Consider the following 19253-nt stretch of genomic DNA (forward strand, 5'->3'; position numbering starts at 1 on the left):
TGTTCTAGGACTTACTAAACATTTGCAAAAATTGTTACATTTATAAAAAGTAAATGTAAAAAAAAACAAAACACAAACAATCATTTATTTGGAACAGTAATGCAAGAGATCAATATTTTAGGTTCACTAAAATGCATCATTTTTACAGTCTTGCAACGTAATCAAAGTAGCAAACTATTTGTAATTAAGAAAAATCCATCATTATCTCTGGATATTTCACTTTTCTTAAGCTCTAAACCAAACAGCATAGATTTTTGAAATTCAGGTAAAAACATTTGTTCCTGAGTTATCCAACCTTAACTCCCCAGGTTTTATTAGATTCCAGAGGGCTCCCATATTTCCAACTCAACTGTCAAAAGGGGCACTTACACAGAATATAATTGAAATGTAACATCTACATCTACATATGAAAGAATTCCAATTTTCTGTACTTGGTTTTCATAAAGCAATGAAAGTAAATATAAACCTAAAAAAATCCTCTTAATAAAACAGCAGCAAATATATCAAACCTCATAAGTTGACAAGTACGAGAGCTATATTTTAGGGGCATAAATAAAACCGATATTCTGGAGTTGGTTTATTAGAACAAGCCCACAGACCAGCTTAGCATCCTTTGCAGTTGTTGTATCATATTATGATATGCAATGTATTCTTTTTGCATGATTAAAAATGTACGCAACACAAATCACTGAAATCACGAACATTCAGAGACAGATTCCTCTGGCGGACATTCATTTGCAGATACATTTTATATAATGACATCAAAAGGGAAATCACTATGGGCAGACAGCGATATGGACCTTGCATCAGCTGGCATTCGGAGATGTAGATTACCTCCTGGGATTTGTACATTCTACCGGAATATAAAATGATTGCATAATAATGTATCATTTGCATAGAAATTACCAGTCTTCATCGAAACCATGGGACAAATAAAATTTATGGAAAGGCAATGCGGCAGCAAGTGTCTTTATTACAAGCCCTGCAGGTGAGCTGATCATACAAATTTTGGCAAAATGTTTCTACCGATCAGCATCAAAAGGTCTTATCTGGGTTTACACCTGCCCTAAACAAAGATTAAATGTACCGTATATAGAGAACCCCGCTGCCCTCTACTGAGCGTAGACTGAAACTGCAGAAATAAATCACTCGTTCAGACTTTCTTCCAATGGTTCTTACTAAACAAATATGTTGTGTGTGTAATTCACAGCAGTTTCTATGAGAAATCCTGACCCTGCAATATCTCAAAGATCATCTGCTTAGAATGTAACACTATGAATGGACTAGATGTGATACACACCAGCAATTGATGCAGAGTCTGGTACTTGACTGAACAGTACTATAAGTACCGATATTAATATCCAACTAAGCCACAACAGTGTTTGTTTTCACCCAATAAACCTTTATAATAATCAGGCATTGCAGTTTTAGTGTATGTTGAAAAACACTACAAACATCTTTAATAAGGAATTTAGGACAGTGGGCAAGGGATGTGCCAGGTGTTTATTGCCTCTGTCTTTTAGATGCCTGGCTATTGGAGTCAGCTTATTAGGTCTGATGACCTCTATTAATGGAAATAAAGCTTAAATTAAATTAAGAATATTACACAGACTTGGTTATCACTACTGAAAAAAAGATTTGAATTGAGTGCCTTATTTCTTAATTTAAGTACAAATATATTTTATTTACTTACAGAAAAAAGATCCTATACCGTTGGGTATACAGAGAAGCTACTGATTGGAGCAATCCCCACCACAGACTGAAATTCTGGGTTGGGAATAATAGAGGGATTGCAAAGGCTGCCAACAGCAGATCTGCAGCTTCTCCAAGCAGTATTTCCTACATACCCCATGGAAAACATGCAGGAAAAAATGGCATATCCATTAAATTTCCGAGAAATTCCAATACAATCAATGTGATTATATCAGAAAGATTTTATCTTACGACATTTGGATTGGGGATTGACATAGCGGCTTTAAATTAAATGTAGAAATTCACATATTTGTCCTCCATGTTAGCTCTGTCAGTCAGTGTTCTACATTGTGTCCTTTGCACCTGGCAGTCAGCATAGAGAAAGCATCCAGACAAGATGAGAAATTAAACAACGTTTCTTTTTCTCTTCCACATTTGCAATGTGTGCCCTCCCTGTGCCTGAAATAAACTGGACTATAATGTAGTTTGCTAAAACTTTAATCTAATTTTAGACAAAACAGAGCATCACATGAAACAAATGGTTAACACAATTATGCAACATGTTAACGGTTTTATTCAACGGTGTAATTACAAAGAAAGTATCTGCCTTCCATGCAGATAGTACAGAGACCCCATGTCTGCACCAATTGAAATATTAGCAGTATGTGGGTTTTGTGCACATTGCGAACCTGTGCCAGTGGACATGTGCAGCAAAAAAGATGAATTGACGTAATTTGACTATGCGCTTAATATATTTTTACATATATGTTAAAAGCCAATATAAAAGTGAAAAAAATAAAACATTAGAAGTGACAGGTGGTGCGCACCGCTTCATTTTGGTGGCAAATTTCAATTTGGTTTTAGTCATCATTTTTTTTTACTAAAAAGCCATTATAGGGCAGACTATGGGGGGCGGGGCCGGACCGCCGAGCTGGATGGTCGCACTCGACACCAGCTCCTGCAAATTAGGCCCAAATAAGCAACGAAAATGCGATTTTGGGCAGACAGCCGTCCAGCATCGGTGGCCCCCAGCGGGCAGAGAGCCCTGGATCCAGGGAGAGGCTGGCCGAACGGGCTTCAGTCCCCAGGAGGAGGGTTCCTCATTGGCACCTTAAGGCCTACTCTGGAGGTGAGCGGGGTGGACGGCCGCTGCCCCGCTGCCTGCCGATCAGCACCCTGCCATGAGTCGGTCCCGTGGGGAACTGGCCCCGTACCCCCCCCCCTACTTGGACCGGGGGGGTGATCCCGGTCCCCACCCTCAGGCCCCGAATACCGCGAAACACCGGCGGTGCCGTAGCAGGGCCCCCAAGACCTGTAACCCAAGCACTGAAATAAAGATGTCGGAGGGCATGTGCGATAACATCGGGACCACAAGCAGACCGGGACTACCAGCTTACACTCTCAAACCCAAACACGCTACTCACCTCTGCTACGACCGGAGTCTCGGAGGCCTTCTCAGCGCCACACTCAACATGGCGGACACCGCGTGGTCTCCACGATCCAGAGCTGGCCTAGCAGACATCCTCTCCAAGCTGAACCGGCACTTCACCGATTTTTGGCGGAGGTTGAAATGGCAGATGAGCTGTCCTGCCTCTCCACCAACGAGTACCACCTGCATAATGCGACGCACCTTCCTACCAGCGGGAAAATCACCAACATGGCGGCGGATCAAGCACCATTCCTCTCTGAAGCACACAGCGGCACTATGGAGGCGACTTCAAGGGCGCCAAACACGCTGAAACCGTAGCCCGAAACGCAGGGGACCGCAGAGGCGACCAACATGCCTGCAATCAGGGACAATGTCCTGCAGTGTGACTGCTCGAGAAGGGACCATGCGGTACCCCTGGCTGGCATAGGATAGCCTGGGAGCCAGGACTGAGATACGAGTTAGGCCCTTTGCCGCTCACCGTCACTACCAGCCCTCGTGGTGGTGCTGGAGCCTACTAATCCATAAATAGTGATGTTACTTATGATGAACAATAAGCAGTCTAATTAGAGGCCATGCAATTGTACCCTTCGTAATATATGCTTAATGTCTGTTTAGCATGCAACCTAACGTTTACTAATTAACCTGTCCCAATCGAGTACAGCCTTGCATGTAATCTAGCTTAATGTCTATCCAGCATGTAACCTAACGTTTATTCAGCAGGTAACCTAACGCTTAATACACAGTGACATAAGCCTGAACAACTAGCCTGCAAACTTACCTACTTTTCTCATAACACATCTTAAGCTAATCCTGTTTCTTACTTTTGCTAGTAATCAGTTTGAATACAATTCTGTGTCAAGCGTTAATAACTTAAAAAAAATGTGCAAAGTTTTTTCACTGCCTAACCAATGCAACTCTTTGTTTGACTTTACATGCTCTGACTGTTGTGGCAGGGTACGTTATATGTGATCTTCCATGCACAAATAAAATAAAGAATTAAAAAAAAAAAAAAAAAGCCATTATAGTTTTAGACATATTTTAGTCATCTGAGTTGTTTTTAGTTTTAGTCGACTAAATTAACACCAATTGGCCTGCACAGTCAGCAGAATTTAAAAGGCATTTTATTTCAGATTGGCAGTTGATTTTAGAGAACAGCCGAGGTGAAGCCGATTTAATAAAATGCTTACTCGTGTCTGCAGAATATTTAACATTTAAGACACACATACAAGAAGTGCCATTTCCAATAATGAAAGATTCCAGATCTTCTAGAAACATAATTTTGTGGATGGAATAGCAGTCAAATCTACCGAGGTATTGTGGGAAATTCATTTTTAAAATGGTCCATACATAAAAAAAATCACCAGAATCAGGCTTTCTTAATATTCTCAGGTGTCACAAATTAAGACTAAATGAAAGAACGTCGGGGGGTAGGGTTATTCGTACGTGAAAAGCTGATCAGAAGGATCACTAATCCTCTCTAATTGTGAGACTAATACGATGTCCCCAGGTATTCGATTCTCAGACTGCAAGTCTGCGCCCGCCACTGTTATGTCAACACTACAGCCATGTACTCACTGTATATCTCTTTAAAGAAATAGGATCCCACTACAGAGAAGGTCAGCACCGATATCGGCAATGCGCAGTCTGACAGCATTTCACGCACTCTTGAATGAAGGTAAGGACTGAAAATATAGAAAGGTGCAATAATAACGTTTTATATTAATACGTTGTATTAGAATGATTAGTAATAATATCAAAACATTCTTTTATTTTTATTTTGGACCATGTAATATACAGATTATTAAAGAATAACTTGGACACCTAAACGGTGTCAGTATAGAGCAATGGTTTGTAACCAGTGTCAGGACTACGCATGGCAAAGTTACAATGTTTCCAGGACACAAATCAACTCTACAAACTGTCCGGCAGCAAATAAAAAGATCCTACAGAAACCTCCGGTAATAACGGATCTCCATTCGGCAGAATGTGAATTTACACACTGCAAGGCAGGACTTCATCTGCTGCCCAGACAAGCCTGGTGGATCTGGAATCTCTAGCTGGGATCCCCGAGAGAGTTATGGTTGAATTATTAATTATTGGTTAGAACAAGCACATCATACGAATGAGACCCAAGGTGATTGCACCTAATTGTTTGTAGAAGTAAAGCAGCCGAGCAGAGATAGAAACATAACTCCGGTTAGGGAAACTACATTTCAGACGGATAGCTTTGGCCCCCACTGAGACATCATGATTATTTTAGTTCCTTATGGCTGTAATGAATCCTTTAAAAGGGACAATCCAGACCCCTAAACAACTTGTGAAGAGCTTGTCCTCTTGTTTTTTTTTTCCCCCATTTTCCAAAAAGTGCAGATTTTAACACTTTTATAAATTAACCTGGTTACACCCCCTTGGCTTTGAAGCAGACAACAGATCCTGTTACTTCCTGGTTTAATTAGCTCAATGCAGCTAAACTCAAGAAGCAGCAATAGCCCAGAGCACCTGACTTACAAAGACTTCTCATTGAGCTGTATTGGGATGTCTGTAATTGGACAGCTACAGAAAGTCTGGGCGGGGTTAGAAGGGGAGGGTTTGCAAAGGCAGCAGGCAAAAGGTTTTTGCAAGCTGGTTTTAGGTATATCCCCAATGAAAAAACATACATAATTAAATGCATGCAAGCTTTTATTTGGGGCTTATCTACTAAACCGTGATTTTTATTTATTTTGTAATTGGGCAGTGGAGTGTCCTTTTAGTGATGCATTAGGGGAAGTGATAATTACATCTGTTTACAATCCAGCTAGCACACAGGTATGTTATATATGTTTTATGCACTATCCCTTAGGGACCGGGCCTCCTGCTTTTTGTCTGATTAAAGACAATGTATGCCAAGTGTGCATTTCCTTTACACACACTCACCTCTTCTTAAACTGATAGAGTGTGTGGCCCAGCCACAGCGTCCCAAACATCAGCATGAGACTGAGGACCGCAGATTCTCTCCCGTGCTGCTCTCCGTCATGATCTAGGCTGTGATTCTGTAGGAGTGAGCTGTTCCAGGCCGAACTAAAGAGTGTGTCGGGGGTAATGTTCAGATTTGGCAAGGTTTCCATGGATCCTTTCTCAGAAACGGCATGCGAGTCAGGAGCGTCCAGGTAATATTTCTTAAAAACTGTGAAAGAAAAACAAATAAAAAGCATTAAAAACCCATAACATCGATTACATCTCACTTTCACGTTCCTAGGCAAGGGGTTCAGTAGTGAAATCATCAAACTTCATTGATTACCATGAGATGACTAACCAAACAAAAATCAATAACGGTGTAATATAAAGCTAATATGAACTGTTCGAAAGCAAACTTAGATTGAAAAAATATATGTGAGACACATGTGAGAGACTTTGTGCCGGCAATAAACTCCAGAGATAATCGGTAACTCAGGAAAAGTCTTCTAACTGAAAGAGGAAAGCTCTAGTACCCAAGACAAGCAAATAAGTGATGATTAAAAGTTACATTTAGGGATGTTTTGTAAGAAAAAGGAAACACATTAAATGTTATTCTTGCTAGTACGAGAAGTTTTTTTTTTTTTTTTTTTAAAGGATGTGTAAGGAAGATAATCAACAGCAGCATTTTGTAGATGGTCATATGTTTGGCAGGAAGGACATCGATGAGTAGGTTCCAGTAGTTAACACAAGAAATCATGGAGAAATTTGTTTTTTTTTTGTGGACTTTGAAAATGGCAGAATTTGTGAGTTGGCAACAAGTACAGATTAAGGATTAAATATAACAGTGAAAAAAGCAAAGTATTAGAGAAATTAAGATTTTATAAGGTTGGGAAGAGGTGTAGAAAGAAAAAGACTAATATTTGTGGAAGGGAAGATGAATTGATTTCCAGAGACAGAGAAGGTACACCTGGACAGGCAAAGAGTTGTGCTAGGAGTTGTATGTAAAAAGGCACCATGAGAAGGTGGTGTTCATCAGAGCCCAGAGGTCTACGAGACATAGATGGTGAAATGCTCTTTGCATTACTCAGACAGGTAATTTATCTGTTGCAAATTGTCAGAGTTAATCAAGAGCCTCACAAAAGAAGAATAAATTAATAAATAACCCCTAGATTCATGTCCTTGCAAAATAAAAGAAATAATTATATTAAAAAAATAAAATAAAAGAGTGTCCATGGAGACAATTGTTCCAATCAAAAATAAAAGCCCTTATAAACAGTTTCCCTGCCAAGGATATATCACTTAAAACCAATTTCACTTAAAACCAATTGTTATTAAGACAACAATGGACATGTGTGAACCTATTATGAGATATTTATCATTTATTTTTTGACGTAATGACTAGTTGAAATGGAATGTACTAAAGTGATTCTTCTGCCCAAGGCTACATAAGGAGTTGAGAAAGAAAATGTAAAAAAACATTCTGGACGTCCTCATTTATGGTGTTTTTCTGCAAGTCCTGTAATTCCAAGGCAAATGCTGCAATAATTTCCTAAAGTTACAAAAAGTGGATGCTATACGACTTGTAATTTTATACGGTCGGCAGTTTGAACATATAACCACTGCAGTTATGTCTTGCTTGAGTTATAACAGTATAAAATATAAAAAACCCTGAAAGCCAGGAATATATGAACAGAAAAAAAAATAAAAAATAAGAATCAAGAGGTCACTTAAATATTAATACAGTAACTAAAAAAAAAATCTCCCTAGAACCATGAGATGGCATTTACTAATAAGGGTTAGAGTTCCTTTAATCTAAGGACTGCACCAGGATATAGATCTGCAGGTATGTGCTAGTTACACTTCTAGGCAACGATGGTTGTGTGTCCAATACCTCTCCTGGCATATGTGGATCAAAATATAAAATAATAGCGATTGCCGAGGAGTGGGAAGCGAGAATATTCTCAGCAATGTCAGAACATATTACCATCACATTAATTAATATAAAGCAACGCTCCCAGACTCATTAACCTGTGCCCAATAACCTGTAGGCTTAGTAGGTAAAGTCATCGGCATGGCATTCAGTATGTCATTCAGTATGGCCCAACCAGCTTGACCTCATGACAGCTCCACCTCCAGTAAAGTGGCAACTGGAGAACAAGTCCTACAATCATGTATTAACAATTAACAAATCATTAATCATTTCATTAACAGGAAAAATCGCAAAAAGCTTGCCGCTAATACTTAAAGAGTGGTTTTGGGAGATCTTACTGACAGACAAGGAAGTGGAGGCATACATGTTCGTTTGGATAGAACGCAAGGCTTCATTTTGAACAGGTGACTTTTTATACAATGAGATGTGACCTCTTGTGTCCTGTAATTCCAGCTGTTCCCACAGCTTCCTACGCAAGGTACATATTTTAGTAAAACCAGAAATGCCTGGAAGCTGCAGCTGGTTGGTTTGGTAATTAACAGGAAACAACAGTTTAAAATTAATAATATATAGGACTTCTCATATGCAAGAGAAAAAAAAAATAAATATTAAAAATATTTTTCCAGAAGAGATCATGTTGCATTTCAAGGGGAAAATTATGTTAAAAGTCTACAGTGCTACACACAGCTAGGTATGTTTGCGTGAGATTAACTAACATTTCAGGTTAAATGTCTACATATTTCATAAAAAGACACTGTGCTGGTAAGATAACCAATGGACCACCTGGTCTGCCGGTAGGATTCTGCATAGCCCAATACACAACCAGAGCATTATTGGGGATAATCAGTGGCGATACACTGATATATACAATCTAGCTTTGAGCTGTGCCCCTATCATTCTAATGCTCATTGTTATAGTTAAAGGGACAAAGTATGCACAAAAATCAGTTAATCTCTTTGAGTTACCTTTACATCCAGGTCTTTAGGTGCTATGGCTATTTTAGAGCAGTTTGACACTAAATAATAATCCCTGGCTTCCCACCACCCAGCTCCACTGGCCAACGTGATTCATACCTGCGATGGGGACTGTGATGAGCTGACACTCTAAATCACAGCCACCCATTGCTGCTGAGACCAATACTTCCTCGTTAGCCTAAGCAGCACAGATGGGATGGGCTTCTGGGAGCATTTAAAGCTGAATGAAGAATGGCAACATGGGACGCCAAACACAATAACCACTTAATTGAGATGAAGCCTTTACAGTCCCTACCGTGTTACTTTAAATTAAGGTAATAAATACAGAAATATTGCTTGACCGGATTTATACTTTTCTCTGATCTAAAGTGAACAAGTTAAACAGACTGGTGTGGAACTTGCTTTATTAACCCCTTCAGGACAGAGGAAGTTGTACACGTTCTGAACAAAACCTGGAATCTGACTATGTCTGTTACCATAATTTACCTCTTCCATATTATTATAAATTATTATATATCATTTGGATCAGAGAAACAAGGCTTTCGTAACATTACCATATGACAGCCCAGAAATTAAAATTAATCCCATAATGGCATACCATTTGCTAAATTAGACAACTCTGGGTATTCAAAACGGGGTATATCCAGTCTTTTTTATTAGCCACTTAGTCACAAACCTTGGCCAAAGTTAGCCTGGGAGGGCCAGACTAGATGCAGGGGGACTGCCTTGGTTATCAGGCAGTTCCTCCCGACCAGGATCACCAGGAGAGATTACTTCAAAAAATAAAATATGAGACAGACATCCCTTTGGGTTTCTCATTTTTCTAATGAAAACAGGAATAATATATACATTGCTGCTAGCTGATATCCAACAGACTAGCCTGGTACACAATCTGATTTAATGATTTTAAAAGTTGCTCTCGGGCTTTTGTGAAACAACATCTCCCCTAATACTCTTGTATGTTCCCGTAACAGCGACCTGAAGCCATTCTACTCTTCTAAACGTGTAATAGCATAATGGAGGCATTCAAATTTCCCCATTTGTACTATTAAAGAAAAAGAATAATGCAAATAAACATATGGTAAAACCGTATGTTCTGCAGGCAGAGTAAGCTACAACATGTATTTTAACTATGATCTAAGACCCTGCTATGGGCTCATTAAAACACCCTCCGCACAATTTTAGAGTGCAGAATTCCACCATACACTCATCGTGGGATACCACACATGGGTAGGCTGTAACTACAGCCTTCATACTGCTATGCCAGGGGAAGACAAAGGATGCATGTTAAATGAAGAAAAAAAAAAAAAAATCATCAACACAGAATAGATAAGTAATATTTAAACTTTTCAATGGGCACAAATGGTCTTTAAACCGTAGCATAGGTTCTGAAGCACAATACAGACAGAAATATGGTCATTTCTTGTGTGAATAGAATTGGGCAATATTAACCAAGCCAATCGTAAGCATACATATTGCGCCAAGGGAGAAATAAATATAAACTCTCGTATTTATCTGCATAGTACTTTTTACTTTCATATAAATTGAGCTTTCACTTGCTATAAAAGCAAAAAACAACAAAAGAACGCATTGATAAATATTCCCTCCTGTGCTTTCTATTGAAGTGATACCGATCCATTTAAAGCACGGCGTTATAAGTGGAGATTATCGCTTCAAGCTTTTTTTTTTTTTAAGCACGTCGAGAGGCAAAGGTTCACGAGCAGATAGAGATGTTCTACCACTTACTTTTGGTAATCCCTTTAAGTGCATCCAGCACAAACGTTATGGATATGAAAAGTGCTATAATTTCTTCTGTAGACCTGTGAAAAGAGAACAATATATAATGGGAGGAGAACTGCGGATAAGGATGGCGTACCCAAAAATCTGTTTTTTTTTCATGACATGTTAACAAACGGAACATTTGGAGGACTATTTAGGTTCGTACATCATTTGACACACGCACGGCACTCTCACAACTCGAATGTGAGATTTCCATGATGCTGAGAGACGTATGAAAATACATTTATACTAAACATACAGTTTACATTTTAAACAGAAAATACAGTACAATATTGTGGTTGCGGATTAGAAATTTGAAATACAATTAGGACAGGCTGAGAACTTCAGTGGATGCATAACCATATCAGTTTGTCTGGACTCCAGGCCAAACAATATAAATGATTAATGTCATGAACAAAAATACCATTTGGACATGGAGGTGGATATGATGGCAGCTTTGGTTTCCTTTGTAATATGGTTTTTAAATAGACTTGCGCCTGTCCCATCACAAGCCTCGTCTTTGTAAATAAACAAATATATATAATTAAATTGTCTCACAAATGCAATCAAGTTTCCTTAGAGGGACATTATAGTCACCAAAACGAAGCACTTTCAGTGTATAGATAATGCCCCTACAGTCTTACTGCTCAATTCCCTGTCATTTAGGAGTTAAATAACTTGTTTATGTTTATGCAGCCCTAGTCACACCTCCCTGTCTAATTTTTATGCTTCCTGTATTGGAAATACTGTTTAATGTAGAATTTCTTAGATCTTATCCTTCTAGACCTTTCAAGAACATCATGTATGTGATTAAAGTCTAATTTACAGAAGAAGATAAAAACTTTTAAAATAAGTTATGTCTTTTTGAAAGCTTGTAAAAAAAAAAAAAAAAAGGGGGGTGGGGGGGGGTTTACTTTTCAAAAAGATAACTTATTTTAAAAGTTTATCTTCTTCCGTAAATTAGACTTTAATGACATACATGAGGTTCTTGCAAGGTCTAGAAGGCTATTAGAGCCAGATCTAAGAAATTCTACATTAAACAGTATTTCCAATACAGGAAGTGTAAACATTAGATGACTCTTTACAGGAAGTGTTTGGAACGCTGTGTAAGTCACATGCATGGAGGTTTGGCCAGGGCTGTATAAACAAAGTGATTTAACTTCTAAATGGCAGAGAACAGAGCAGTGAGACTGCAGGGGCAGTCTATACACCAAATCTGCTTCATCAAGCTAAAGTTGTTTTGGTGACTATAGTGTCCCTTTAACCACAGGGTTATCACTCCAGCTATTTTTAACGTGTAGGCAAGTCTTAACCTGCCTTCTGGCTTCTTCATGTTCTACTTACTTCTGTCAATCCGTATAACTATTAGGGACAGCAGGCAAACGCATTGCTCATCTTATGCATGATGATCTCGATTAGAAGGATATTTTCCCTTATTAAATGTATATAATGCACGGAGGATTGTGTCATTGGAGGACTGGAACAATACTTAGCAAGAAAATAATGATAAAGATCTTTAGCATGTTACCTCTTAAAAAGCTTCATCAGCAAGCTACAATTAAACAGAGAGTAGATGATAAGAAAGCAGCTATTCCATAGCCCTGTCCAGGCGTAGAAAGCTTTAAAATCCAGACTGTAGTCATCACAGATCCCTCGGATAACTGGGGAGAGGAAACAATGGAGAAGTTATACACAGGAAAGCGCTGGAGCTTCATACTGGCTTATTGTCTTGTTGGCTCAAAGCATAACGGAACTCAGAATTAGATTAGAACAGCATTCTCTCTGGATAAATTGAATTGTATCTCGTAGAACACACACATTGCCAGGCAGAGTATAATTACACCACATGCAATGCTCGGGCATTTGAAGATTCAATCATGAGTGACCCTAGGCTAGGAGCAGCCGTGTGTCACTGGTGCTATACTGAGGCTGCTGTGATAGAAGTTCTCCCAGTCAATTAATGAGAGAGGTTTGTTCCAGATGGTTCCATGTGACACAAACTCCCTCTGCCTCTTGACGATCTATGACAATAGATTAGAATGCAAGCTGTTCTGACTCATGTTACCTTACTTTTATAATTAATGAGAATTCTTCAACAATGTCATTCCACAAAGTATCAGACATGGGGAAGGTAAATCTTGCCTGGCACTTAATGCGTTAAATGTACAGTTTCCATTCTGACAGGATATTTCGGTGCAATATCTCTTCAAAATTTTATTTTTGCAAATACTCTTGACAAATTCTTTTGTAGATTCCTATTGTAATTATAGTTCTGAAAATAACCTGGTGGGCTTCAGCTCGGATAAGCTGTTCCCTGCTTGGAGTTACGCCCGGCCTACAAGTAAAGCTGTGTGCTGAAGAAATATTCCAATTACCATGTAAAAGATGACCTACAAAGAACTAGAAGAGGCATTCATCCTGGCCAACTACAATAACGTCAGCAGCTCCTGACCCTGGTCACTATCATTGTGGGCTAACTGATGACCTTCAGGAGCTCCAAAACTTGGTTACCATCACTGTGGACCAACTGATTATCTTCAGGAGCTCCTTACCCTGGTCACTATCACTGTGGGACAACTTTGGTGAAACATAACATAACTCCATTTGTATATGTAGACTCGTGTGGAATACAAAATACACATGTATTAATATTTGCACTGTGCTGTTCTTAAATATAAAAGGTGTTTCCTGATCAGCCTGGACCCTGTCACAGCTTTGTGTGTTATTACATCTTTATATCACGCATAAAATTAATCATAATGGAAAAGTCTGATTTTTTTTCTACCAAAAACAAAAATGTGACACTAACAAGAACTGTCCACCGAGCTGTCCACCTCACATACTTCATACCTTTGGACAGTCAAACTTTGTAATTTATTTTTCCTCTCAACACATTATCATCTCTCACTTTGTTGTTATCCCTCATGATGGCCTTCCTATTGTGCTTTTACACCCCACCTCCTCTAGATTGTAAGCTCTTTCTAGCAGGGTCCTCTGCAACCTATTGTTCCTTTTGAAATGTGTAACAGTTTGTCTTATTTGTTGTTAAATGCTCCCTTTATAATATGGTAAATATCTGTGGAATAAGTTAGCGCCATATAAATGCCAATAATATTCACTAAAATAGAGGGCCTACGCACACAGGGTGGTATCCAAAAACAGCAGATTTTATTTCAGGAACAGGTACAGCAGCTTTTCAGCTCAGTAATATGAGCCTTTAGCAAGCCTTGATAAAGGCTTATATACGGAGTCAAAATGTTGCTGTACCTGTTCCTGAAATAAAATCTGCTGTTTTTGGGTACCACCATCTGTCCCTAAGCTCTCCATTTTTACTGATTTGCAGGTAACTCAACACTTCCTCCTCCATGCCTCGAAGGGAACTTTATTCTTCATTTCTGGTGTGCGCATTTCCAATTTGGCTAACATCCTCATTTCCTTCCACTTTATTACCAGCAGTACATAACCCAGCCTTCCCACCAGGTCTAGAGTATAATGGTTTTATGAGATTTTGGGGCTTCATGTAACTAGGGTCATGCCATATACCGGTCAATGGTACACTCAAAGCAAAATCAATCCAATTGTCCTAAACCAGTTCCGTTGGAGCAATTCAACACATACCTGGCCTCTAACCAGCAACATCCTACTTTTAGATGGGACTTCGCCCATTTAAAATCAGTCTGCCTGGAGCCTGAACCCTTAGAACATGGTATTATGTATATGTATGCCAGTCTCTAAACTAAATGAAGAGCTTTAGGGCCTAGGTAACTTGGGAGGTTAGAGGAAGCCCTGGGTCTGATTTTAACATCCAATCAGTGGCAGAAGGTTGGGATTTTCGGCAGAGGGCCGCCCTTTTCTTGTGACCCTAGACACTTGGTTGGGGGTGGAACTGGTCCCAATAAAGGATACATACTAGGATGTGTACTCCACCAAGTTGTAAATTGTGCTTTTCTGGTTAGAGTGCCAATATTTATGTGTATGTCTCGTTTATTTATTACTTAGACATGTTTTTATTGATGGACGGTTTCAATCTAGAGGATTTGGTTGACAAATGTGCCACATTTGTTATTTATTATACTGTTGTCTTTAATACGAAACTGTGAAACTTTTGTTAAAGTCTTTTTTGATTTAAAAAAGTGTTGGATTATATATATGAATGTAACAAATATTATACTAAACACTACTGTAAACATAAAAGGAGGACAACATGGGATAAGGCACTCAATTATACTCTTGCAATTTAATAAACTAAAAGTACTTACCATTGATATAGAGTGCCAATGGAGCAGTGGTTAAAAGAACAACCAAAGGCTGCCCAGAAAAGAGAGAATATATGACGCCTCCAATGCACTGTCCAACTATCGTCTTCTGCACGTCTGGAACGAGAATGGTAAATGCCATTCAGATGGGCATTCCTAAACTAACAGAGCATAAAGCACACTATGTACATATCAGGAAGGTTACATGTTTAATCGAAAGGATAGTCAAATATGAATGCCCAGCAGTTGGATTTTCCATGGTTAACTGATAACAGATCACACATGGAATCTGTAAACAGTTGGAGAATCAGTATTGGGCTATCCCTGATTTTAGCTATGGACTCCATTTTCAGCAAATGATTCATCAACATAAAGAGCGGTTGGTTTCATCAGATCCCCATCCATACTATATCGCACAGATGCATACAAAAAAATAAAAAATAAATAAAGTGAAAAAAAATAGCTGTCTCACTTTAATTCTCAGAATATACTAAACTTCATGAAATAATGCCTCCAATATACAGGCAAATGTCCCACAGATCCCCCAAAACAACAAAAGGCCAAAAACCATGGCCCTCTTCTAGGTGTCCAATATAATTAAATGTGACCATGAACTAATAATTTAGGTTCCTGCTCTGAAGTTTTAGGACAGCCTGTACATAGAGTAATTAGAGTTACTAATTAATAATGCTAACCTGCTTTTTGTTTATTAGAATGACTAATTAATAATGCTAACCTGCTTTTTGTTTATTAGAATGACTAATTAATAATGCTAACCTGCTTTTTGTTTATTAGAATGACTAATTAATAATGCTAACCTGCTTTTTGTTTATTGGGATTATTCATTAATAATCTGGTTTTCGTTGCAGGGCGGAGGTACACAATGTAGACAATTTCTGCACAGTGCCACACATGAAGTACATGATTAATGGCATCAAACACTATACTCCGGTCCTCATTTATGACTGCAGATTACTTGTAGTGAGGTGTCCATGAGCAGTCTGATTTCAGTAAATGTTAACATGTGATGAATAAGGAGGAATCGAGTAAATTAGTGATTCCCTGCATGCCCTATGTAAATGGGGAGCATATGGCATCTCCTTAACCAAACAGGAGCGAATATAGAACATAGAAAACATTAATAGACAGAACTATTTGCAGTTAATATTCCCAGAACCCATTTATCGGCAATGAGGACAGCATTTAAACATTAGGGATGGAATGTAATGGAATGTGTGACAGCTGTCAATGTAAAGCAAGATGTAGCAGCATCTGATTACAGAATTCAAGGTTATTTTACTTCTGTGAGCGGCACAGTATGAACATTGCAGCCATCCACGAGATATGACAGGCTGATGTAGGCAAACATCAGTAAATTAAATTTAAAGATCAGCGCAGTTATGTGCCACCCACGCAAGCTCTAAATGAGTTGGGTAATGGATTGAAGATGCTTTTAGCATGTTCCTCCGGCAGATACGTTTTCAGAGGAGATGAAAGGGTGTCTGCTCAGTACAGAGTGGAAAATAGATTACAGAGCAGCTCTGCCAGGGTTAAAGGGCTCATACCAGGGCCAGGCAGGATTACATGGCAATAATGATAAACCCAGCTGGTTGGTAAGGTAAATAGATGGCAAACAGCAGATTGCGACCATGGATTAGGCTGTGTTACAGCCACAGAATGGGACAGACGGGTCAGCATACACAGGAATAGAGTTTGCTAAACATTGTTGCATGCTTTTACAGTTTTATATTGGGCCCGCATCAAACTTTTCTCCTTAACAGCAACACTTTGTATACTGCGCACTGTAGGTATTTTAAGATGTTTTGGGAACATTATCTACCTAACTCTACAGATCTCCCCCTCTCTACCTACCTACCTCTACAGATCTCCCCCTCTCTTCCCCTCTCTACCTACCTAACTCTACAGATCTTCCCCTCTCTTCCCCTCTCTACCTACCTACCTCTACAGATCTTCCCCTCTCTACCTACCTACCTCTACAGATCTTCCCCTCTCTACCTACCTACCTCTACAGATCTTCCCCTCTCTACCTACCTACCTCTACAGATCTTCCCCTCTCTACCTACCTACCTCTACAGATCTTCCCCTCTCTACCTACCTCTACAGATCTTCCCCTCTACCTACCAGAAAACAAGGGGGAATTTGGACGAGCCGAATAGTAAATTGGTACACAAGTAAAGGGGTGGTAACCCCAAATAGAAACTATATATGTGGAAGAGAAGTAGTGCACCAAACAAGGGGGCTGGGATTGGTATCATATACCAATTATACCATTATACTTGATTAATCCAGGCTAGGAAAATATCATATGTAAAATAAATAAATTTTATTAAAATAAACTATTAAAATTGCCCAGTATTAAGGCAAATAAATTGGTATATATATGAAAAATTGCCCAGTTTGAGGCAAATAAAGCAGTGCTTGTGTACTAAACAAAAGTGAAGAAAAAAAATAGATATGTCAAGTATAGGTATACGGTAGGTATAAATAGATAATCACCCACTAGTATGATTGCTCTATACTCTCTAGAGGTCTAGCTACCCCTGCCTACATACTTCTAAAGGGCTCACTTACTCTGCCTAAATCCCTCTATAGGTCTAGCTCTCTGCCTACCCATTCTTCCTCTCTCATGTCACCCAGAAAGTCTCCTATGGGTCATTGTTACCGAGCACAACATAGCAGCATTAACATGTGGCAGTACAATGTAGCAGGTAAGTGCAAACATCAACGAAGAATTCATGCCTTTTGCCACTATACAAAACAGAGCAAAAGCTGTGCACCAATACTGCAAACATGAAACAAACAAGCAAATGTATAAAGCAATGTGGGCAATTATGTTAGTGTTTGTAAAGAAATATTATGTACAGGTCCAGCAGCATCCCTTGACCGCTTCTCTCCACTTCGACATATTGCATTTTTGATAAAGCAAGAGGGGATCTGGCGTGGAACAGAGTGTTTCTGATCACTGGAAGGAGTTCACCTTGTAATTATATTGCATTCTTTGAAATGTATTCATGTAACAAACGTGGGAGAGAATATTACTAAATAGACCACAGTAATGCAGGTTATAGAAATGTACGAACTCGAGGCACAGTACACATAGCGTGCGCAGAATACACTGATTGGCAACACAGATGTGTATAGGATAACACACTGAAATGGTGCATACACTATTTAACCCTCTAACTGCCTGTGGGAAAGCAATGCATTGTGCACAACTGGCACTCAGAGGGTGGATTTCATTGAGATGTGGATTTCCCTTGTGCTAATAAATGGCTGCAAAAAAGGAGAGATACACGCACCTCTGGTTCTTAATGATAATTCACCAAACATGACCACATCCTGGATCTTTCTTAAAGGGAAACGGCTTATATAATGTGAAAAAAACAAGTATCCAGGATTTTGTGTATAAATATTACTTCCTATTGATGAATGCCAACAGTTTGCTTTCAACATTTTGTGCAGACACAGATGGAGATGTTTACTAGAATCCTATTAGCAAATATTTTACGAAGAGTAAATGTACATAATAAAGAAATAAACGGAGATATATGATCTTTTATTAAATACAACTTTTTTAGGTTGTTTTTGCCACCCTGCAATTTTGGTACTAAATCGGACATGAAAACTATTGTGACAGCTGTAGTTGGTAACTCATGTATTGCTCCAAGGTGCATAAATGGCCATATAAATAATATGTAGATTAATACCAGCCTTCACTTAATTTGCCAGGTCTATAATAGCTTCTCAGGTGATCAATGATAATTAGCCATGTGAAATAATTAGCCATGTAACATTAATCAGAGCCAGGTTTAATCTAGCTCCATCAGAAATCGGTGCCGATGTTGTAGAAACTCATTATTTAGATATCTGGTGGTGGCACAAATACAGGGCAAAACAAGGATAAGAGGATATATCACCTCTAAAAACGAAAGCACATCACCTCCCTTTTTTTTTTTCTATAACTAAACTAAAAGTGTTATAAGAAATGGTTAAATGTTTTGCAAATTACATTAAAATCTACCTGGGTACTCACCAATAACTGGGCCAAGTTTCCACCTACTTTCGGCACACTACCTATAGAGGGACCTTGGCAAATGCAATGGTCGGAGCACAGAGTTACCTGAGCAGGAAGATTGAGTAGGGCCTTCCTGTCTAGAATGCAGAGATACTCTCACTAGAACAGGCTTCCCCAAACTCCGGCCCTCCAGATGTTGCTGAACTACAACTCCCGTGATTCT

General features: G+C 39.0%; 1 protein-coding gene across 2 annotated transcripts in view; it reads right to left on the reverse strand.

Moving 5' to 3' along the window:
* SLC4A11 (solute carrier family 4 member 11) overlaps positions 1-19253 on the reverse strand; it is a 188922-nt gene that overhangs the window by 18047 nt on the left and 151622 nt on the right. For both annotated transcript variants that reach the window (XM_063457590.1, XM_063457589.1), the window contains 5 exons: positions 14998-15111; positions 12267-12399; positions 10706-10779; positions 6035-6284; positions 4697-4803 (listed from right to left, as the gene is read on the reverse strand). In XM_063457590.1, coding sequence (XP_063313660.1) covers positions 4697-4803; positions 6035-6284; positions 10706-10779; positions 12267-12399; positions 14998-15111 — 678 coding nt within the window. The remainder of the gene's footprint in view (positions 1-4696; positions 4804-6034; positions 6285-10705; positions 10780-12266; positions 12400-14997; positions 15112-19253) is intronic.

This window comes from Pelobates fuscus, chromosome 6, assembly GCF_036172605.1.
Source record: "Pelobates fuscus isolate aPelFus1 chromosome 6, aPelFus1.pri, whole genome shotgun sequence".
Classification (NCBI taxonomy): Eukaryota; Metazoa; Chordata; class Amphibia; order Anura; family Pelobatidae; genus Pelobates; species Pelobates fuscus.